Below are 23,348 nucleotides of genomic sequence, written 5' to 3'. Positions count from 1 at the left end.
TTCTTCCTTTTATCGTGTGTATTTTACTTTACTTGCCATTTACCCACATCCATTACACAGGTGTCGGTGCTAATTCAAAAGAAAAAAATAATCTCTCTGACTAGCCTTAAGAGGGCTGTAAAAGTGGTTGAGAAACTCAAACTGGAGAAGGCTGTGTGCAAATATTTAATGTCTTATCAGTTCATAGTAGACATCTATACTTACTGGACAGAAAGAGTTTTAAAGAGACATATTTAGACTATCTGATGTGCAGAGGGGCATTTCAATGAGGACGCAGCTAACCAGTGATGCCCTGGTTCAAAGTCAATTCTTCAGGTGCTCATAAAAGCAGAAGAACCCACACTTGGTATGACTTTATAATTTTTTTATGTGTCCTTTGATCTACCGACAGTTTTTGGCAATTTCATGCGGACACACGGCTGTTCCAGGCAGTATAAAGCACACTTTATTCTCTACATAGAGCTTTCATATCTGGCATTTTGACATGCCACTTTCGGAACTGTACAGGTGCACAAAAAAGTAATTTATATATATATTTTTAAAACAAAAGTCATTATAATAATAATAATGATGATGGCAGAATACAATTTAGCTTCTCTAGTTTCTGGGTCTTCATTCATGTTATTAATAAGCCTTGTGGGTTTTGTTTTGTTTTTTTCCATATATGAAATATCAAAATGTCCACTGTGATAAAAACCCATGCTACTATAATGAACAAGACACAATAATGTTGTCAACATCAACTCAGTCATTTAAAATTTTATGAAAAGATTGCTGCTTTTACATTTAATATGAGCTCAATCTTTTTTGAGACACGATATGATTAATCTCTGTGTTTGAAATCTCAAAAGTTACCTTTACTTCACATGAATGAATTAACTTTATTTATATAGCACCTTCCATGCACAGAATGCAGGACAGAGTGCTTTACTATTCAGCAGCAAAAAGAAAGACAGCGGTTTAAAAACATACATAAATACATACAATCATTTAAGAAACCATCTCCACTACTCCTGTATTTTTAGTGGAAAGAAATGAAGTGAACACTAAGCATTGTCACTGATCTACTACTGTTGGTGAATAGTGACCCCAACTGGCAAGTTATGATATTGTGATTCACATGATCCTTGTTAGGTCTTCCTCTCAAGACTTGGTGACAAACTCAGTACATTTGTGTGAATTTCTAAAAGCTTTAACCTTATCAACTCTTCATCTTGATAGACAAAATGCAAAATGAAACCATGAAAACAAGCTGTGTTCATAAACACCATGTAAGTGCAGAGAAAAATACTCAAACATCTTCTCAGTGTGGCTTTATGCTTCAGTCTGTTGGTTGAAGGATTTTGAAGGTCAGTAAAAAAAAAAAAAGTTAAGACCAGTAGCTCCCAAAAAACTAGTATTCTCACACAGCATTTACCAATCAACATTCTTATTATGGTGAAGTCTGTTGGTATAGTAGCATTTACTGACAGGTAAGTGGACCCTGCATAAACATACCTGATAAATGAGATGGGTTAATGAGTGTAAATATATATATAACAAATATTTTAAAAAACATAAACAAAAAAACATCAATTTCACATCCTTAAAAAATAGGCAAATTCTTGGTTTTGCAGGAGTTGTTTCCCTGACACATACTTAACAAATAATCACAATTCCTTAAAAATAAATCGATAGACAACTGTCAACTGTTTCATTTGTAGAGGTAATTCATTGATATGTTTCCATTTTTGTAATTACTTGGATATTGTGGCGTTCACGTCACATGGTAACATCTTTTCCACTGGCAAAAAAAAATGTGTACGGCTGATTGGCTGAATCCTACCAGGAAGATGTTGTAGAAGAACGCTGTGATTGGTCCACTGATCGATCAATCATCAAAAAGCCGGTTGTTGGAGGCGGGGCTTGACTTGGTTTTGCCGCTGTGGTTTTCTTCAAGATGGCGGGGCTGCAGTTGGGGGAGTATGGCGGCGCGTCGAGAAAAAAATAAATTAGGAAGGTAGTCAGGTGCTCAGAAGAAGACAGCCGTGTCACATTTCCGGTGAGTATTTCTGTAATAAGGTGCTTGGGGTCTAACTGACAAGTTACGCAGCCGAAGGGCTCTGTCTAGCCTTGTGGTTGCTAGCTAGCATGTTAGCATTGATGTTAACATTACCATGGGCCCGTTGTGCAGCTGTAGACTGAAGAGATGCGCTAAGACGAGGTGCTTACCCATTTAATTTCCCGATGAAATTGCTTGTTATATGAACTTGGATAAACCGTAATTAATTTCCTAAGCTTAAGGAGCCATTTGTAACGCTGGAGGCAATTTTCAGCAGCTAACGTGACATCCCACTTGTAGTAAAGCTAGTCCGTTAATTAGCCTTATCTTGTTACGCTACAATCACAAAGTTGCTCTGACATCTAACATTACTCTCATTGGTTCCTCTTTTTCCAGCTCCCAGAAGATACCAGTGGAAGATGATCAGTGCCTAGATCCCATATTAAGCTGAATGCATTGTGATTTCCAATAATTGAGACAGTGATTCTGAAAGCTGTCTACATTAATGAAAAGAACAATGTAGTCAGCTTAGCATTTTCACCTCTGGTACGTGGTCTATACAGGGATGTGCTGCTGCATGCATTCTGGGTTTAGATAAGAGGAAGGTTTAAACAGGTCAGATTTTAGAATAAATTATCAGTTTGTATAAGTTGTAGATAGTTACAGAGGAAATGGAAATAGATGATGTGCTACCCCCTCTCCCCTTGGAGCCACCTGATGATTTTGGCCAAGATGAGGGCAGAGCACCTCCACCACCTCCCCTGCAAACGTCCAGTGACGCAGAGGTAATGGACGTTAGCTCTGGTGGTGATGGATACACAAACACCCCAGGGGACGGGGAAGCCAAGCCACAGCAGCCCCTCAGCAAGGGCTCAATAACCTTTAATAGCCACCTCTCAGATGAGGCCAATCCCAACCCACCGTGTCCCAGAACAGCCCGCCACGCACCCCCAGTCACCGGGTTTCTACCAGACCTCAGGCTGCTCAGAGATGTTAAGATCAGTGTGAGCTTTACTGAAAGCAGCAGTAGCAAAGACAGGAAGGTTTTATACACAGGTGAAAGGCAGGAGGGAGGAAGTGATGACGGCTTAGAGAGCATGAATGGTGAGTTGCATGATTCGACAAGTGAGCAGGAAGTAGCTGAGGGTAGCTCCGGAGCAGGAAACTTAGCAAGCAGAAGATCAGAGGAGGCTGAGGTAGACCAGGAAAACAAGGTAGAGTTCGCTGTCCTCGATGAGTTGGATGACTTCTACGAGAACTTCCTGGATCATGACGATGCAGAGCATGGTGGCTTTAAGTCTGAGGTCATAGTTCAGCAGGAGCAAGCAGATGAGGAGGCCGTGGCTTTTTCCTATGAGGTACGTCTGTTCTCATGTCTGCAGTAACCTTCTTATTATAAGCTACCCACCCATTTTGCCCTTTGCTGTCAGTTTAAAGTAATGTGGGCCTAATACAGCCCATACGGTACAGTCCATACAAGAAAGGACATTATAACACTGTGACATCAAACTCAAATTCTGCTGTCATGTCAGTGAGACCACTGCAATACCACAGCGGGGGTGCAGAAATTGCAACAACAACAAAAGTACCAAGGTTGTTCATAAAAAATAAAAAAACAAAACATAAATGCAGAACAAACAGAAAACTGTTAAATCTAACTCAACTTTTGCTGCAATGCAACATGATTAAGGAAAGTGTGGTGGGCCAGTCATATCGATGTACATATACGTACTAGGTCTCTTAAGAATACCACCTAACAAGGACAGTGTTATTTTGCTGTTTTCCTAATGTTTTTGATTGAAGACAATATGATCATGTAATAATATTCTCATAATACCATAAACTCACTGATGTTAAAACAAGAATAATGATTCACTTTTCTAAATTGTGTCTTCCCACTGATTGAGCCACACCTGTAATCCAACAGATTGTAGCCAAAACTCCTTTGTAGTTTTATTTGGTGAGATTTAGTTCTCCTTTATTTATAGCTCCACCTACATACAACGCAGCTGAATGGCATTGGATCTGGGGCCTTTAAATAAAAAGAAAAACACATTTGGAAAAAACTCCACAGAGAGAGTGTCCTGGTAACTACAGATAATCCAAAGATCCCACTGTGATGCTCAATGCTGACATTAAAAGTAAGTAAAAATTAAAAATTACCATATAGTTCCAAATTTTCAAGGGGAATGGGCATCCATTTACAAAATTCATACATGTTGTTCCCCAAGCTAAAAGCATTAGTAAACATAAACTGCTCTCCCTAATCCAAAAAGTAGAGTAATTTGATGTCATTGGGTGTAAACTGTGAATCTGCTCCATAGACACTGAGTACGGAAAATGTTCCAGATTACACTGAGAGTATCTAGGGGAATGGTCTCAGTGTATGGGGACATTTTTATGTTTCAGAGTTGAGAACACCACAAAAGAATAAAGCTCATTTGGTTACAAAAAATAAACATGCTGTGAGTCCACAAAACCAGGCACTGATTCAATTTCTATGGTGCAGCTCCAGACTTTATACTTGATGACATCACGAGTTCGACTGACTCTTTTTTCCCCACTAATACAAATTTTTCGAGGTTATGGAAATGACACATTGGAATTCTTAATATAGCTGATGTTCCTGTTTAAGTATGATACATCATTTGATGCTAGTAAAAGGACAGTTGTCAGGTTTCTTCTTTACAATTGCGATGTTGCAGTAAATAAAAGTAAAAGAGTGTATTTGGGAATGTGTTTTATAGATTAAACATAGCTACAAGTAAGAAAAAAAATGTAATGATTTCTTGATTGTAAATTGCATCACTTGAGACCCTCTTTGCATCAATAGGTGAGTGTTTGAGACAGGACCAAAGTGAGTGCCAGAAATTTAGATACATGTATGTTTGTTTTTGTTTTGTTTTTTATTAATGAAGATGCAAAGTGAGATGCTGGAAGAGGTTAGTGAAATGTTTAATTTCTCCAATTAAAAGCTGGGTTTTCTTTTGCGGCAAAAGTAATCACCAGTAATAAAAAGGAGGTATCAAGGCTGCTAAAAATTTTGTAGTAGGACTTGATCTAGGTTCAACAATATTGTCTGTTTCTAAATTCACAAGCATTATACTTTTTTGACCCACAGTGATGCTTTTTCCTATATTGTGGTAGACTGCTGTCTGTTTTTCTCTTTTCCCCATCAGTTGTTCACTTTATGGCATCACACTAGCTAATATTTTTTCTCAGAGGAAACTCCCTTAAATTGGTGACCCATCCTTCTCTCCCGGCCTTAACCATTGACTCTTCCAGGAGGAGTTTGACAATGATGTCGATGCTCTACTGGAGGAGGGCATGCCGGTCCCAAAAAAGATGCGCCTGACAGAGGACAAGTATGGCGGAGACAGCGATCATCAGTCAGATGGTGAAGGAGGTGTTCAGCCTATGATGACCAAAATTAAGACTGTCCTGAAGAGTGAGTGGTGGATCTGTTTGTTTTAGGGTTGGGTACTACCAAAGAATTGTGATTTCTGTAGTATGGGTCACAATGCAATATGCTATTCTAACCAGTATGCTACATATGTTACATCTGTTAAAACAGATGCTACAAATTAAAAAAAAAAAAAGTTTTAGAAATATGTCCATATTGCATTTTCTTTCTTCACAAAGTTCACACAAGTGCATTGTTCAGCACTGCAGATCGATGATTAAATAATGTTAATTGTTAAGATGAGTGCCCTAAACTACAACATGCTTTGATACTTAATCCAGTTAGCTAGAAGGAAAACAAAAGTAGCTGTTGACTGAAAACTGTTGGAGGAGTGAAAGTAAGCAACACTGACATAAATGTTTCCTCTGAGGTCTTTTTGGGTGGTCCAATGTTGATATTCAGCTATTCCTCTGACAAGAAGTTGTCACAGAATCCTTACCTTATTTAAGATTAAATCATTTTTAACATGTATTTCAAGACCAGCCGTATACCAGTCGGAGTTTCTATGTCACTAAATTGAGCTATTGTTAGCTTTATTTCCTTGTTAACTCATCTTAAAACTCTTCTTTCAAACTTGATAGGGAAAAAAAACGCATCTAATCCATCTTAGTAAGGCTTTTTAGTCTAGTCTAGTTAGTCCACTGTTCCAAAAATCACCAGTTCTGGTTTGGTCCAAATAAACCCTTAATTTAGCGAGATAGTTGTGAAAATACGCTGATCCTGCATGCTATTTATCCATCCAGCCTCTCTCATCCCATCAGGAGTCCAGTGAGCAGTGGCTTGCTCTCATTCTTCTGAGGCAGTTACAATAATGTTATATCATGTTTCAACAAATGCATTGAAGGGCGACAAAATAAACAGGGAAATGTAATATATTAAAAGTAACAGATTGTTTATTTGAAAACATAACGTAAGAACAGTAAGCCAAGATGGAGTTCTCAGACAAATGAGTTTGACAATTTACAACCCCACTGGGATGTTGTCACCATAACAACAGCTGCCGCTTTCTGCAGAGATGTGGTCAAACAACCATGGCTAATGGTTCAATGTCCTTTCTATTCATTCTGTTTCTTTGGTAGCAACACATAAAAGCCTTATAGTTATTAGATGAATTCCCTGCAAAAAGTAATAGTGCCGTAATCAATGCTTGTTTCACATTTCCCCTGTGGCAGGTCGTGGACGTCCACCCACTGAGCCTCTACCTGATGGTTGGATCATGACATTCCATAACTCAGGCATTCCAGTCTACCTGCACAGAGAGACCAGGGTGGTCACCTGGTCCAGACCCTACTTCCTTGGAACTGGCAGTATTAGGGTAAGATGCATAATTAAAACGTGCCACACTGATGTGAATAGTGTTATCAGTGTTTTTTTGAAGGGGTTCTTCCTGTGAGTTGGGTACACCTCTGTGTTTGTTCTCGAAACATAATTGTTAGTGACATCTTTTACTACTGCTGCCTCACAAATATTACAATCTGCCACTGACAGCCCCCTGTTTGTTATGGTCTCTTCTATCTAATATATTTATTCCATTCCAAAAAAAGCATTTTAGACCTGAAAAAATATAGAATAAAACTTTTTTAAGGCTGTTGAAATAGTCCATCTTAGTTCTTGAAAGAGTCGAGTCAGGCACTGCGTCAAATTTACAATACAGTTAACATGTTACGACTTTCGGTCTTCTTTCTTGATACAGAAACACGACCCTCCAACCAGCAGCATCCCTTGCCTACACTATAAGAAAATGAAGGATCAGGAGGAAAAGGAGCTGAATGGGGAGGCTAATGCAGAGGAGTCTCCTGTCAAGTCTGGCGAGGAGGTCAATGATGAAGAGAAAGCAGGCAGGTCAGATGCTACAGCTGAGGAGCAGGACGGTGTCCCTCCTCCGTGTTCAACTGAAGGTGGCCCAAATGGAGAGGGCACCACAAATGACAGCCTGCAGGGTAAAGAGTCCCAACCCTGTGACACTGCCCAAGGAGCCTTAGGACAAGTCAAGGCCAAGGTGGAGGTGTGCAAGGATGAGTCCATAGGTAAGGGGCTTTTCACAGTTCATTCCAGTGATAGACTTTTAAACAGCCTTTGCATCTGTAATAACTCATTAAGCTGTTTTTCTCCCAAGTGATCTAACATGATAAAACCTCCTTACAGATCTTGAAGAGTTTCGCCTGTACCTGGAAAAATGCTTTGACTTTGAACAAGTCACAGTAAAGAAGTTTCGTACCTGGGCAGAGCGAAGGCAGTTCAACAGAGACATGAAGAGGAAGCAGGCAGAGTCAGAGAGACCTATCCTGCCCGCCAACCAGAAACTCATCACGCTGTCAGTCCAAGATGCACCCACTAAGAAAGGTAACAGTTTTATAGATTCAGACCTACATCCTACATACATCCTGTCCTACATTTCATGTTAATTTAGAAGGCAGGTGTTGTTTTTCTTATCAGTGACCAATGAAACCATAAAAAACCAATACGTTTATCTTTGTAAGTATTGTCTGTGGAGTGTATGACTCTGTGCCATAAAACTTTACAGTCATTTCAAAAGCTACTAAAAAACTCAACAACCATGCTTCTTTTGGGTAACATGTTTGCACTGTGATGAATGTGGCCAGTATAATTTCTATTATTTTACTGCACACTAAAACATGTTTTTGAACTGTAAAATAACTGAAATGACAATACTGTGATAAAAATCATCAGTGCTGGTGTTAAAATTGGCATTTTTTTACAAAATGTATCAGGATTGCCATTGCATGGGTTTTAGCATGCTTTAGAGTAATGCAGTGAGTGCAGTTTGGCTCAGAGCTGGCAGTAAAGGGATGGCCTCTAGTTCAGTGAGTAGAGCGTCCGTCCCATGTAGGCTAAGTCCTTTGCAGCGGCCCAGGTTTGATTCCGGCTTGCGGCCCTTTGCTGTGTGTCCTCCCCATTCTCTTTCCCCCTTTCCTGTCACTCTAAAACTGCGCTATAATAAAAGCATAAAAAGCCAGGACCAAAAATTGTCACTTTTAGATCTTTTTGCAAAAAGAGTGCGTAACTCAAAATCAGGTGTAGTCAGCTTTAAAAAGTTATGTCAGTATGTGTTATTATCACTGTTAAAGCTGTGAAAATATATTGTTTCTTAATGCAGTTCATTTTTTTCTATTTTAACAGAGTTTGTCATCAACCCCAACGGAAAGTCTGAAGTTTGCATCTTGCATGAATATATGCAACGTGTCCTAAAGGTTCGACCTGTTTACAACTTTTTTGAATGTGGTAAGTTCCTTTTTTGTAAGTATCCATAGGAAATCGAGGTATTTGAAGTCCTTGGTCACTCCTGTCAGATATAAATTGTTATCTATTATTTATTAAACTAAACTATCAGGGTGTGTCTGGTATATATTGTACTGTGTACATCTACTTCACTCATTCGGTCATTGAACCCACATTTTCATTACCCCCTTTTGTAGTCACAGAAATGTGTACACAAAATTTTCTATTACCTCTTGTACATTAAAGATTGCTGTTTAGTGTTATATTGAAATCAAACTGTATTTGTGTCCCACAGAGAACCCAAGTGAACCCTTTGGAGCTTCAGTCATTATAGATGGAGTAACTTATGGTACAGGAACTGCAAGCAGTAAAAAACTTGCCAAGAATAAAGCTGGTAACTTCTTTTTCATTTACAGTACTTAGTATTGTAATGGCTTGTGTATTTCCCAATTAAATAGACATTGTATTAGCTAAGAGTACCAATGTCAGTGGGTAAAAACATTGAAATTGCAGTTGAGTCTTGCAGGGGAATTTTGAAATGTCCATCATTGTAAATATTTGTTATGACAGTTGTCGGTTTATCTTAAATGTAAAGCAGTTATATAAGTTTAAGGACTTCTCATAAAGAACCAACTTGGCACTGGTGTTTGATAATCACACTGTATTTTATGCATCATGTTCGAGGTAGGTGAAACTGACTGGAATAGAATGTGTGATTTATAGTTTTCATCAGCTAAATTAACCAGCAGACACATGCCAAAATAAAAACTGAGATATATATTCTTATTATATGCAGCAGATAGTTGCACTGGTAAATTGCACATTGTAATATGTCACTACTTTTGCTCTCACTGATAATTTGGTGTAAACTTCAGCTCGAGCCACACTGGAAATCCTCATCCCTGACTTTGTGAAGCAGACCTCCGAGGAGAAGCCCATCGAGGGGGATGAACTGGAGGTACTTTTTTTTTTTCTTTCCTTCTTTTTAAATGTTTTTTAATGATCTTACCTGCAGTCTTTTTCTGCAAAGTGTAATCGAGTAAGCTGAATTTCACATAATATCCCCAACATTAAAGGCAGGTATCAGGATTTTAACAAGAAAAACTGTTGCCAAAGTTAGGATATGTTTTCCTGGAACATTGGTGCATCTTTACATTTAGGTAACCCAGTGTGTGCTCTGCTTCACAGTATTTTAATCATATCAGTATAGAAGATTCGAGGGTGTATGAGCTGACCAACAAAGCAGGACTACTTTCGCCATATCAGATTCTTCATGAGTGCCTTAAAAGGTAAGAAGTAATGCATAATGCCAGCAACCAGGTACATTTTAATCAATGTTTTTGTTGTGCCATTTTTTAAAGATTATATTTATATTGGAAGAGTTAAGGGTGGCATGGTTCTGGGTTTGAACCTACTGGGAAGCTTGGGCCCTTCTGTGTGGAGTTTTTGTGTTCTCCCTGGGTCAGTGTGGATTCTCAGGCTTCCTCCCAAGTCCAAAGACATGCAGACTTGGTTAATTGGTGACTCCAAATTCCCTGAAGATATGAGTGTGAAGATTTTCTCTTCTCTTTCGGTCAGCCCTGTGATATAATGGCGACCTCGCCTGAGTGTACCCGACCCAATGTCAGCTAGGATCAGCCCCAGCGACCCTACATAGAATAAGTGGTTAATGATAATGGATGGATAGATAAAGGGGGAAGTCTGACACAGTGCATCACAATAGAAGACATGTCATTGCATTAAAAACAAGTGCCATTACTTTATATGCCATATTGTGATTCAACAGAAACATGTTAACTTTTTGCTTTGCTGTCCTTGCTGGCAAAGACTACAAAGTGTCAGGTTGCAGATTTATTTAATACTGACTGTTCTGTCTTTCCTGTAGAAACCATGGAATGGGAGACACCAGCATAAAATTTGAGGTGATCCCAGGGAAAAACCAGAAGAGTGAATATGTGATGACATGTGGGAAGCACACTGTGCGCGGCTGGTGTGAGTACACTTTTATCATCATCTACACGCTGTCATAGTCGATGCGTAGAGCTGAAGAGTGGTTTAGTTCAGAAGTTTTTTTTAAATAGGCTTGTATGAGGTGCTTATCCATAGTCAGCATATTATCTACAGTAGATGATGGTCAGTACACAGTACTGCAGCGGGAGCATAGTAATGTACTGCTGTGGAGGGAGCAGCAGCAAAACATGTTTTAGTCACCAAAAAAACTACATGTAGAGTATTTTAACCACTTTACCCTGCCATCAGATAGCCCTTTTTCTATGTGGCGTGAAACTTCTATATACATCTACACTGGAGATTATTATTAGACAACACCCTAGAATTTCCTAAATATCAAAGTCACCGCATAGTTCTATTTGAAATTATCCAAACAGGAGTAAAAGAGCAGTATTTTAAGCGTATTTCATGAGTTACATATATTCCGAAGCACAGTATAAAAAAACTTAAATGAGATATTTGAAAAGGAACACTGATCAAAAGTAGAGAACACTTTCAGATACCTCCTGGTTATTGGTATTAATCTGGCACCTGATGCTAATTTCCTTAATTATCTGACAAACCCTATTTAACTGGCAGCCTAACTTTCCAGTCTTCACTGACTTTGCAAGATGGTGAGCCGTTCTACAGTGACTGAAACCCTCTGGAAGCAGGTTGTTCAGATGAAGGCCAAAGGGATGACCCCATCAGCCATAGCAAGAGAACTTGGTCGTTCCAAATCTGTGATTTTTAGAATATTGCATCTTTACAATGTTACAAACTCATTCAAGTCCCCCAAGAAGGCTGGTCGTCCATAATAAACAAATGCAAGAGAGGACAGGATAATGAACTGTCTCATCATACAGTATCTCAACATTTAAGAGCATTTGGACTGAAATCCCGCTCTGCAGTGACCAAACCTCTCATCAGCAAAAAGAATCACAAGGCTAGACTAAGCTTTGCTGAGGAGCATATTGTGTGGACAGAGGAGAACTGGTCCAAAGTTCACTTTAGTGATGAAAGCAAGTTTAATTTATTTGGGTCCGATGGGAGACATAATGTTTGTCGTCAAACTGGGAAAAGACTGAACCCAAAGTGTGTAAAGAAGTCAGTGGGAGGTGGAGGAGGAAGTGTCATGGTTTGGGGAGTGTTCTCTGCAGCAGGAGTTGGGCCTCTTATACAGCTACATGGCCGAGTGAGTGCAAATGTTTATCAGAACCGTGTTCGACAACATGTGGTTCCTCCCCTGCGTTCATCACCCATTCAGCCAGCAATATTCATGCAGGACAATGCCCCCTGTCACACAGCAAAATGGGTAAAGTAGTTTCTTGAAACTGAAAACACTGAAATAATGAATTGGCAAGCCCAGAGTCCAGATCTAAACCCAATTTAAAAAAACTGGAATATCCTTGGTGACAAAGTTATGGCCAAAAGACCCACTACAATCACCAAACTATGGAAGAGACGGGAAGAAGAGTGGACCAAAATCACACCAGAGCAGTGTGAGAGACTAGTGATGTCCTGTGGCCGCAGATGTGCTGAAGTCATTCAAAGCAACAGCATGTATACCTTCAACTAATTGTTGAATGTTGTAACCCTCACAAAATTTAGTTTTTCTCTTTCCTGTGCGACAGTCATTGCTGTTCTCTAATTTTGATCATTGTGTTTTTTGCAAAAAAGTTTTTTTTGTTGAAGCTTGGTTATTTTGTAAAACACTGTTCTAGTAGCATGGTATAGGCACAACAAATATTCCTTCAAATGTTGAACAATGAAGATTACATTATTTCTGACAAAAAATCAAGTGTTCATAAATTGTTCTTTAATTTTGATCTCCAGTGTAAGCTATTTTCAGAACCACCAAAATGAAATCTTTCAGTCAGAAAGGGCTGCCTGACGGCAAGGGAAAGCTGTGAAAATATTATAAATATAGCGTACACTTAAACTAATAGATATTTTAGGTGGGCCATATTTTGTGGCTAAGGTATGTTTTTGTCTTCTGTTTCTCCAAACGGAGGGGCATGCTGACCACCATCTACTGTAGGTAATACACTGACCATGGACAAGTACATCATACGACCACACTTCAATAAAAACCAAAGCTATTCCTTTAATGAATTACCATGTGTATTTTGTTTCACATTTTGGGGCGAGCTAGTCTTTTGCAAACAGGTAACATGCATTTAGCGACATGTTTTGTGCATTTGCCACCAGGCAAGAACAAGAGGGTCGGCAAACAACTAGCATCTCAGAAGATCTTGCAGATGCTTCATCCCCACGTCAAGAACTGGGGCTCACTGCTGCGTATGTACGGCAGAGAGAGCAATAAGATGGTCAAGAAGGTAAGAACCCTCTTAAACGCTCAGTGTAAAGCTTCAGTGGTTATGGAAACCTTTGGAAAATAAAAGTTGAGGTTTAGTGTCATCTTTTTGTTTTGTGTTGAGCTTTAGTCACACTTACTATTTAATGTCTAATTGCAGTATCTTAAGAATAAGAGAACTGTTAATAAGGACTGTGCGAACTTTGTTTTTCATCTCACATAGTGCTGCTGCTAATATGCACATTAAGGTCAACAGTCAAACCCTAAAGCCTGGCAAACACTCTGTGACTTTTGGGCTGTCCCGAATGAAAGATGACCAATGTGAAAGAAGCGTTGCGATATCTTTGGTTGTGGCTCTAAAACGGCCGTTCGACATTGCACAGTGAGAGAGGTTCAAAGATGGCCGTTATCACGGTCTTGTAAAGACAACCTGGGATAAAATTTGACGGCGCCAGAAATTTGGGATGAGAATTTCACTGTGTGACTGCTTTTACAACCTACATCTGCTAACCAACCAATGGAAATGCAGCATGAAATGACGCAGTGATCAGTGCAACATTGATGCCTTGATGCATGCCAAAGTGGGTTTGACTGTTGACCGCATCCTCATTCTCCTCCTCCTCCTCTTCTTTAGACATTTTTTAACACATAAATGTCACTATAGCGAGGGCTTGATTCATGTTTTTCATTTTTCTCTTAACACTACAGTGGCGTAAATGGATGACGCACGCCGACGACATTTTGTTCTTGCGTATTGATGTCAATGATATACACTGTAGCCCATAATTCAGTTGGCGTCATTGTACAGTCTGCATACATCAAAGTTGGTGTCGTACCCAAGTTTGTTCGATCCATGTCACAGTGTAGCTCTCACTAAACTTACAAGACTGCTAAAATCTCAGTCTGCAGGAGGCTTAAAAGCAATTAAAATGTCTTTCATCATAAAACCCTCTCACTGTAGTGACTTTCAGCTTGAGAGAAAGCTATTATCAGACTGTGTCACTGGTCATTGACATTACCTTGTTAACTTTACTCCCAGAGCACAATCAGTGATATGTGAATGATGATGCACTAATAATGAAGAAAGCTCCTCATGATGCATACACATCTCCATGTATTATTAAACCAACTGATCTTTTGCAGGAGAGCTCTGACAAGAGTGTGATCGAGCTGCAACAGTATGCCAAAAAGAACAAGCCAAACCTTCATATCTTGAACAAACTGCAAGAGGAAATGAGGAAACTAGCTGCGCAGAGGGTGAGAATTTTTCCCTTTCGTTAAGCAGGAATAAAAACTTTAAAATGTAATTCTTATCAGTGTTTAACATTTACCCTTTCACCCACAAGCTCCATCTCATCTGTCTTTAGCTTATTTGTAATTCCTACTTAGATTATCATTTGTGGTTGGTTCCAAACATGACTAAAAGTATAGCTTTAAGCAAAACTGAAAACTTTTTGACTTGCTGTAGCTGCCATCATTAACTCTTTGATCTACACCTATGCTTTCCCCATTGACACATCAACATGTCTTCTTGTATTAAGTTTAGTCCTTTTTTATGTTCTTTTTTTTTTTTAAAATTGTTTATTTTTTCTTCCCTGGACAAAAAATTAAAGGGTTTAACTTAGGGAGATGTTGTCACCAGAGAGCTCCTTGAAGGAAAGACGAGGTGGCAGTTTTGATCCAGATGAAGCCCAGAATTTTAATTTGGGCAAACAGTAAATCTGCAGGGTGTCAATTAGTGAGGGTGGGATGCCTTTCTCTACTGCAGCTACACTTTATGCCTGAGACTCAAATGACAAGGACGTCCTAACGAATGTAGCTGTCAGTCTCAGGTGGACAAAATCACATAAGCACTGCCAGGATTTGAACATTTTAGAATTAAAAACAGATTTGTTCTATCTTGTTTGTAATGTTTTGCACCAATCCCAGAATGTACTCCTCATATTATTGTATTTCTGCACAGGAGGAAACTAGGAAGAAGCCCAAGATGACCGTGATGGAGTCTGCCCAGCCAGGGAGTGAACCCCTCTGCACTGTTGACGTCTAAGTCTGAAAATCACTGATGAACCACGGCACTGAAACCCAGTCACTGTCAGACATCACACGCCACCATCCATCTCTTAATTATGCATCACTGAAATCTAATGGCAATATAGTTCCACATTGACCAGGCCGGTAGAACTGCTTGCTTCCTTCGCCCATGTTTTATTGGTTCAGCTGGTAGATGTAAAGGTAGGTCTAAATGCACTAACAGGCAGTAGAGCGAATCTTGTCTACCTCTCTAGAAGCATCCTCACTATGGCACTAGAAAAAAACCCACCCAGGCTGCAGAGACTTGATAACATGTGAACCACATCGAAATAAAAGTGCATGCTTTATTGACCGCAAATACCACTAGACACCTAGGTTTTGTTTTGAAGTGATGTTCTCAAGAGTACCAGCACTATTAGTTTTGTTTGTGCTTAAAGTATTTGAAAGGGACTACTAATACGTGTGTATTTATACCATTCATTTAATTGGGAAACAAAGTTACTTGTTTTATTGGGTATTTTAATGGTCGGTGTTTTGGATATTTTGGGTGCCGTTTTGTTTTTTTTCCTCAAAATTGACAGTTGCTGTCTCGGTTTGCACGATAAAAACATGCGTTGTGAAGTGATAACTATTCAGAACTATTGTTATGCACTCCTATGTCCTGTCAGATATTTTTGTTGACTGAACATGCTGTCGGTACAGGAGTAACTGCTTTTGGGGTGACTTGCATTTTGAAGGGACTTGTTGCCTTTTTTTCCCCCTTTTTTGCTTTGGCAATATAAGAAAGTGTCGTCCTGCTCCCCATGCCAACACTGCAGTAAACCCAAGCACACAGTACTGTAATACGTTTAAGGCAAAGCATAATGTCTTTTATGCTAGTTTTTGCTAGCTTTTTATTAAAGTACTAATGCCATGCACATCAACCACCCATAAGGTACATTTCAGTTTAAGTTTTGGTACCCATAAGAAATCACATTGGCTACATGTTGCCTTAGTTAATCCATTTCATGAAGGGCTCAGAGTATAATAAAGTATGTTGGACCTAAAAAACCCTTCAACAGGAAGTGGAAAGACCAAGCCCCCTCCCCCTTTTACTTGATAAAGCATTTATTAAGCCAATTAGTATATTAACGAAGACAGCCTGTAAAACAAAAGATACTTAAGGGAAAAAAATGCCTCCAGCATGTGCAGATTTTTAAGACTTCTCTTAACGAATTGTGTATTTTGTTTGTGTATGTTTGCCATCATCGTGACAGTCGATCATGTTTTCTGACCACAAGTAGAATACATTTTTCAAAAGGCAGCCTTGCAAAATTTCGTTGGTACACTGACGAACAAAAGTCATTTAGTCCAACACAAGCTGGTGAAAGTGTGTATACCAAAGCTTACATACAGTCTTATGCATTTTATAGAATACTTAATGTTGCTGCAAACTGTACAGTAGAAACATGTATAACACAGGAAAATACATAGACACATTACTTGCTGGAACAAAATAGAAACTGCTGTGCATTCTTCGTCAAGTATTCTGCCTGTGGGTTTTCTACAAAAATATACAAGGACACATCACAGTTGTTACACAAGGCTGTTGTGATATTGTAGATTGCTTTAAGAATGTGCTTTCCTCTCTGTGCGTTTGTCTCGCCACGTGTGTGTTGGTGTGAGAAGAATAAAAATAACTGCTTTTACATGTGTTGCTGTTGAGTTGTACCGATGAATTGTTTGAGATGTTGCTGCCTAGAAAATGAAGTATGTATTGCAACCTGAGCTCAATGACTTCAGTGATATTTGTTATGCAAAATAAAATGTCTTGACTAATGACTAGAAAGGCTCTTTTTTTATTCAGTTGCAGAATCACGAAAGATTAAGACACAAGAGGAGGTTAAACTTATGTGGCACTTTTAATAGGTTAAGCCTTTATGTTTGTCTCTTTTAACAAGGAGTCGGTTTCAGGAAAGCAAAAACTACAAGTTAAATCTAGGTAAGCTTTATTGCCGTAACTCATAAAGTTACCTACTTTTAAGTAAACTGCTGACAAACATTCTCAAACTAAAAAAGGTTTAACAGGCAAAGTGACAGTCCAGAAAGCTCAATTAAGCACACGCAGTACAATGCATACTGTATTAAAGCACAAATTAACCATAACTTTACAAAATAAGAATTTAACTGGATGAGACAGATTGGTGAATTGCATTATGGATGATGAACTGGCCCTTAAAAGTTAAGACTGCAGCCTTACAGATACTAACAAATGACAGCAAAGAATGCTATTGTGCACATTAATTTCAAGGCTCCTTGAAGTACTGAGTGTGCAAACATTTCTCGTATGGAAAGCCCGTGCTACCTATCAAAGGCCAGCGCCCTGTCTCTTCCTTATTGCTTGCTGGTGTTCTGCTGCTGGGAGTCGTAGTCCACTCTCTCCAGCAGCAGAAGCATCTCAACGTGCATGGTCTGAGGGAACAGATCCACGGCCATGGCTCGTACCGGACGGAACGGGGCCCCGTGAACTCTGTTGGATGGCGCTCTGCACAGACTGAAAAGCAAAAGGTTCCAATATAAGATTAACAACTTTATAGAATTGGCCACCTCCGAAAATATGATATGACAGTAGAACCGCTGCTTTAAGACACATGACTCACTCAATGAAGTTGTTCATGGCTGCTTTAGCATTGCATGCCACATAAACCAGCCTCTTCAGATGCTCTGCCCTCCTGATGGCAAGTATCACCTTGGAATCTGTGTTTAATTGAGACAAAAAAATGAATATGTGACAAATTCTGAAGAGAGTGAAATTAATTTTCATGTTTTGTCTGTTAACTCACGTAGGCCCGCCCGTGGTGGATCCACAATGGCTGTGAGGTTGGGTGACACAAGAGCATTGAGAATGTTGGGGAACACGTCCTCAGCTTTTCCACAGTGAAACTCAACATTACTGAGACCTTCAGATCCAAACAAATTACAGAAGGTAATCAAAAAAACAGAACATTAACTTTTTTATCACACTTTGCTATTTATGAACTAAATCAGAGGATCTAATCGGCAGAAAGTACCTCATCCACCACTACCAACTTATCAATACCATCTGTGGAAGGTGTGGAAAAATATGGTCATGCAAAAAGATGAGTGCAAAATTAGATCAGCAAGGACAGAACTTTATCCTGAGGAAAATTGTTGAATTGACATCTGTTAACTTTAACCCCATGATTACTGACTGTCCTACATTTATGAATATTCACATTTAAAACATAAACAGGTTCAAAGATAAGCAATAGTATGTGCTTTCGACCCCAACATCTAGTGGGCTTGGAAAATAAAGGAAATGGTTGGTGAGGCTTAATTTGCCCATCACTACCTCTTACCATTGAGCTTTGCATTAACTTTGGCGTCCTCCACGGCTTCCTGGCACAGTTCAATCCCAATCACCTTCTTCACCCTCTAGACACGAAAAGTTAACAAAAATGTCAAAACCAGCCAGAACCATCATTTCATTCCAGAAAGACTAATATTTCATAGATCCCTTAAATAATAATTGTAAAAACACTAATATCTCTGATTGTGAGAGCAATATTCAGGGCAACAGAACATCATCAGTGTCAGTCCATTAAAAGTGTTCATTTTTGCCACTGACAGGTTCAGAATGTCTTTATTTATTTTTCACATTTTGCTTTATCTGGTCTGTTTGCTACTGTCTTCCTGCAACAACCCAACTCATGAGACTTCAGAGTGAAACACATTTAACATATTAAATAAAATGGTAAAACGGATCAAGTGAAGGTGAAGAAAAATATTGTGTTTACTGGTCAGATACTGATTACGACAAACTGAGCCTGTCAGTGCTAAAAGCAGACACCTTTAATGTACAGTGACGAGTTTTATATTACAGCGATTTTCGTGGCTGCAGCACTTTCGCTCAATACTGGACCAATTTGAGAAATGGTTGCTCCCATTGGACAACATAGGCAAACATGGGCATCCAGGTTGAAAAATAGTTGCTTTTCCCTTTAAAGTAAAACAGAATAACAAAGGTCACACATTTGAATTAACTCTCTTTAACAGACAACTACATCACCTTAGCCAGAGAGATGCCGATGGTTCCCGTCCCACAGCACACATCCAGTACGGTGCTGTCCTGATCCAGCTGGGCCCATTCCCCCACAGCAGAGTACAGCACCTCTGCAGCTCCTGTATTCACCTGCCAGTCACACAGACACGCTCAACACCAGCACAGTCTGTGTCACAAAGGCAGAAACCACAGCTGGAAACATCATGTAGTTTTTGTGTTGTTAAATACATATACAACACCCACAACTGCCCCAGTGACATACACAAGAAGGTGCAATTCACATTTTAAAACTGTATGAATATGCTGGAAATCTCTGACGTTAGTCTGTCATACCTGGAAGAAGGAATGAGGAGAGATTCTGAACTTTAGGCCTAAGAGTTCCTCATGAATGCTGCCCTCTCCAGCCACCAGCTCACAGGGCAGGTCCTCCAGGTTCGGAGAAGTCCTTACAAGCCAAAAACACATATTTAGTGCAGTACTTAGACATTTTTTATAGTCTGCTCTTTGCTGTTTGTCCTCCACTTTTTTTGCTGATCATCAATCAACTTCTTGACTTATGGAGCATCATGTTTTTTTTCTTACCTTTGACCCTCTCTGACAAAGTAAAGAGATGTTACTCCGCTCTCTTTCCCCTCTCCTTCTGTAAAGTACTCCTTCATGGAGCTCTTTAATGCATTGACTTCCTCCTCTTCAAGTTTCTAGAGAGTTATTAGACAAGTAAAATACATGAAAAATCTAACTGTGTAATTGTATTCTCACAGTGTGTAAACAGGACATGTCCTCACCTGTGGATGGAAGAACACAACAGCCATGGCTTGTTTGGTCCTCGTAGTCCTCACAGTCAGCTGCTTCCAGTGTCCTTCATATGTTTCAGGACTGTACACAGAGTATGATGTTGTCCTATATGTAAAAAATAAGATTAAACGCAATAGAGGAGTTACTTTTTTCACGTCTAATAACCCTGAAAGAAAAAAATTCTGCGTATGATAGTTAAAGTTTAAAGTTGCGATGCCTTGTTGTGGACTGTCTATCTTGGCCATTTCGTAATACCTGATGAACTTCTGAAACTCGCTGACCACTCTCTTGGCCTCGGCTGAGACGTGACGCGTCTCAGCCGGCCCCACCACGGCACAGGAGCCACCTTTATATTTTCCCAGGCGAAAACCGATGGTCTTATCCTCACCGTCTGCACCCACTGAGATGAGGAACTCACACTTGTTTCTGTATTCAGTCTGGTAGAGAAACATGGAAAGCATTAGAGGGGTTATTATTCAAACTATTATAATTGCATTTACAGTTTTTAAATGAGATCTAGAAAGATAAAGGAATGTGTCATACAAAGTGACAGTATTAAATGAGGTTATTGTACTTCTTAAAAATGTAAGGATACCTATGCATACTGGATCTATTTTAGAGACAATAACCTCTAATGCAGTAGCATTTATGATTTATTTAACCCAGCATGCAGATACCTGTGTGGGAGATGGTCGGATAGGTTCCAGAGAACAACACATTTTGTTGTATTTCCCTTTCTGCGCAAACAGCCATGGCAACATGGCTTTGTTGGTGCTGCCAATCTCTCTGAAACAGAACCAGCTTAATATTATCTATATTTTCTATTGCAGAATAAGCACACAGACACAACACTTTTATGCAGTCATTTAAGGCCCAGTGTGTAGGATTTAGGGGGATTTTGCAGATTGCAACCAGCCAAAACTTCTCCTGGTTAGAATTCCTTCAGTGTTCATTGTTTGGGAGGTTTTCAGCGGGAGCAGAGTTATCCACAGAGATCTTTTCCTCTCCAAAAAAACCCAAAAAGGGCCGGGTAATTTAAACTGGTGACATCACAGAGTAAAGCAGGTTTACATTACAAATCAGTGTTCCCCAGACACTGTTCTGCATGTTGGAGGCAGACCGCTAGCCCTGCACCTGCTTACTTATTTTCTTTGATAAATTATGATCCAGATGTTCAGGAGGTTTTTACCAAAAGCTGAATTATCTGCAAAGGTCTTTTCCTCTCCAAAACAAATGGATCTGGTGATTTTAAACCGTAAAAACACTGCGGCTTCCACAAATATGGTATTGGCCTTTGATGGTGATATATCTGGTCAAAATCGAGTGTTGCGATTGTTCACCACCTGCAGCACATCTGTTATGGACACAAATGGCACCTCGTGTAGGAATGGGTTTATCATCGGACTCGAGAAAAAATGGCACCACTCACTTTGCCAGCCTCTGCAGAACCCCCACCACCTCCTGCTCCTTCCTCTTCAGCTGCTCCTCGTACGGCACGTTCCACAGAGGAGTCACCACGTTGGCTATCTGGACACTGTGCGGCTCCTCTTCTTCCTCCCCCTCTGCTCGTTTGGACGGGGGCTGCCCTCCCGCGCCCTCTCCCTCCTCCTGCTTCCTCTTCCTCAGGATGGGGTCTGCTTTAGGTTTGGCCAGCCTGACGCTCAGCACCTGGCCCTTCCACTGCATGCCGTGAACCATCTTCATGGCCTTGTCACGCTCCTCCTCATTCTTGAAGGTGACGAAGGCGAACGTCTGCTTGCCAAACAGCTTGATTTTGTGCGGGTTGATGCTGTGTTTGGCCAGGAACTTCTTCAGGTCGTTAAAACCAGTGAATTTGGGGAGATTCCTGATCTCTACTTTGTAGATCTCAGATGTGAAGAGGTCCTCTTTGATGTAGCGGTACATGCTGGGGTCACAGGCTGCCTCGTTGCCTCCTTCGGCTTTGGAGTCAGACTTGACATCCTCGTTGGTGGAGTTCTGGGGGAGGTCATCGGGCCTGTCATCGGGTCTGTCCTCTGTTGAGGGCGGAGTATCAGCCCCTGGGCTGTCACTAACATCTGCCATCTCTCTGTTGATGCTGTAAAATGAACAAAACCGTAATCAGACTGATACTGATCGTACATTCTACAGGACAATAAAGTATGGTTTTGTTTTTTGTTTCAGAAACTCTTTGTTATTTATGAGAGGAAAGGAGGTGTCAAATAATATTTAAGCACTGAGGAAGGATTTGTGTTTTTTATTTTGGCTTGGGAAGGGGCATACAGCTTTGAAAGGCTATATTTTGAATTTACTTTACCACCATTTTTTAAAGGAAACATGACTTTGTTCGAAAGGCATGTTTTCCTATAAATTTGGCAGCAATAATTACACCATTTATCAAGCCAGAAACCATAGAAACAGAAATTATTGCTGGATTATCAGATTTCTGGCAGTGCTTAAACATATTATTTGGAAAGAAAGAGAAATAAACACGAACAAATATAAGCTTAAAATAGTGACATTTTATCATCATTCACTTTTTTCTGCTAGTTAATATTTTGACATAAATAAACAGCATGCGTGGCAAGTGCAAATAAAAAGTTGTTTTTTTTTAACTCCAGGATTTCATCTGCAAACATCAAAGTATCAGTTTTTAAAGCCAAACAACTAATTTATGATTAAAGGGAGAATCGTGCATATTCCCCAAGTCATTCAGAGAGGCTCAGGGAAAAGTATTTGTAGCTCTGGGGGAGGGTTAAAAAAAAAAAGCCAGCAACACCTCTCCTCTGATAAATAGAGAGCAGTCCCTAACAATATTTTGTCAATTAAACGACTTGATAGCTGTACACAGGGTAACAAAGTAACTTTTAAACTATGATTACAGTTAACTTCAAATCCACATGTAACGTTGGAAAATGAAAAAGCAACGTTTACATTTTGAAAACAGCTTTAATGTTAATGTATGTTAATGTTAATAACCTCTCAGGACTTGAGTTTTGCCTCTCTGTCATGCGATCACTCGCACTGCACACAGAGGTATCTAGTGTTAGCTACATGTTTAACATGCACTGAGGTGGCGTCCTTTCCTGTTCACAGGAAACGAGGCTCCATTCTCTGTTCTACCAGTTTACAGTTTGCAGCCGCGCTATAGCAGCGACGGCCAAACCCAGCTTTAGTCCAGACAATGCTCTCATGCATCTTACCTTCTCACATTTACTCTCAGTTCTACTTGTTGCTAAAATGTACAGGGCGCTGCCATGTTGATTCAACCACGTGCAGCGGTGAACTATGAACTCATTTAAAGTGGAAGGCGTCATTTGAGAGCTCGAGCGTCATGCCGTTTTATTTTTCGTGTTTTGTGTCTTCTTTTCTTTCTTTAAATTTAAGAGAATTATCACCTAAGAGGCCACTCGGATATTTTGTGTATTCT

At 39.8% G+C, this 23,348-nt stretch overlaps 2 protein-coding genes across 2 annotated transcripts; one reads left to right on the top strand and one right to left on the bottom strand.

Annotated features, from left to right (window-relative positions):
- The first annotated feature begins 1,886 nt into the window (after positions 1–1,886).
- dgcr8 (DGCR8 microprocessor complex subunit) lies at positions 1,887–16,909 on the top strand. The gene is made up of 14 exons (XM_042487550.2): positions 1,887–2,041; positions 2,438–3,399; positions 5,327–5,489; positions 6,677–6,819; positions 7,198–7,531; positions 7,650–7,847; positions 8,646–8,747; positions 9,040–9,138; positions 9,620–9,702; positions 9,933–10,033; positions 10,630–10,736; positions 12,945–13,072; positions 14,194–14,307; positions 15,014–16,909. The coding sequence occupies exons 2-14, from the start codon at positions 2,713–2,715 to the stop codon at positions 15,095–15,097; spliced, it is 2,343 nt and encodes a 780-aa protein (XP_042343484.1). The 5' UTR covers positions 1,887–2,041; positions 2,438–2,712; the 3' UTR covers positions 15,098–16,909.
- Positions 16,910–16,963: 54 nt separating this feature from the next.
- Positions 16,964–23,261, bottom strand: trmt2a (tRNA methyltransferase 2A). The gene is made up of 12 exons (XM_042487552.2): positions 23,122–23,261; positions 21,369–22,016; positions 20,617–20,725; positions 20,195–20,376; positions 19,930–20,044; positions 19,727–19,842; positions 19,478–19,589; positions 19,151–19,273; positions 18,441–18,516; positions 17,904–18,020; positions 17,721–17,817; positions 16,964–17,614 (listed from the first exon to the last, which is right to left on the bottom strand). The coding sequence occupies exons 2-12, from the start codon at positions 22,001–22,003 to the stop codon at positions 17,455–17,457; spliced, it is 1,842 nt and encodes a 613-aa protein (XP_042343486.2). The 5' UTR covers positions 22,004–22,016; positions 23,122–23,261; the 3' UTR covers positions 16,964–17,454.
- Positions 23,262–23,348: the final 87 nt, after the last annotated feature.

The sequence above is a fragment of the Plectropomus leopardus genome, chromosome 4 (assembly GCF_026936395.1).
Source record: "Plectropomus leopardus strain MGB_pleo_1.0 chromosome 4, ASM2693639v1, whole genome shotgun sequence".
NCBI lineage: Eukaryota > Metazoa > Chordata > Actinopteri > Perciformes > Serranidae > Plectropomus > Plectropomus leopardus.
Note: the sequence above shows the minus strand (reverse complement) of the source record. Positions and strands in the feature narration are given on the sequence as shown.

What these genes read in the sequence shown, in the direction of transcription:
- dgcr8 (XM_042487550.2), top strand. Translation starts at nt 2,713, where the DNA reads ATGGAAATAGATGATGTGCTACCCCCTCTCCCCTTGGAGCCACCTGAT. An exon ending in CCGTGGCTTTTTCCTATGAG is followed by an intron (nt 3,400 to 5,326) that starts GTACGTCTGTTC and finishes TGACTCTTCCAG; the next exon opens with GAGGAGTTTGACAATGATGT. An exon ending in GTGCAAGGATGAGTCCATAG is followed by an intron (nt 7,532 to 7,649) that starts GTAAGGGGCTTT and finishes ACCTCCTTACAG; the next exon opens with ATCTTGAAGAGTTTCGCCTG.
- trmt2a (XM_042487552.2), bottom strand. Translation starts at nt 22,003, where the DNA reads ATGGCAGATGTTAGTGACAGCCCAGGGGCTGATACTCCGCCCTCAACA. An exon ending in TTGTGTTCTTCCATCCACAG is followed by an intron (nt 19,843 to 19,929) that starts GTGAGGACATGT and finishes ATAACTCTCTAG; the next exon opens with AAACTTGAAGAGGAGGAAGT. An exon ending in AGTTAATGCAAAGCTCAATG is followed by an intron (nt 18,021 to 18,440) that starts GTAAGAGGTAGT and finishes TTGGATCTGAAG; the next exon opens with GTCTCAGTAATGTTGAGTTT.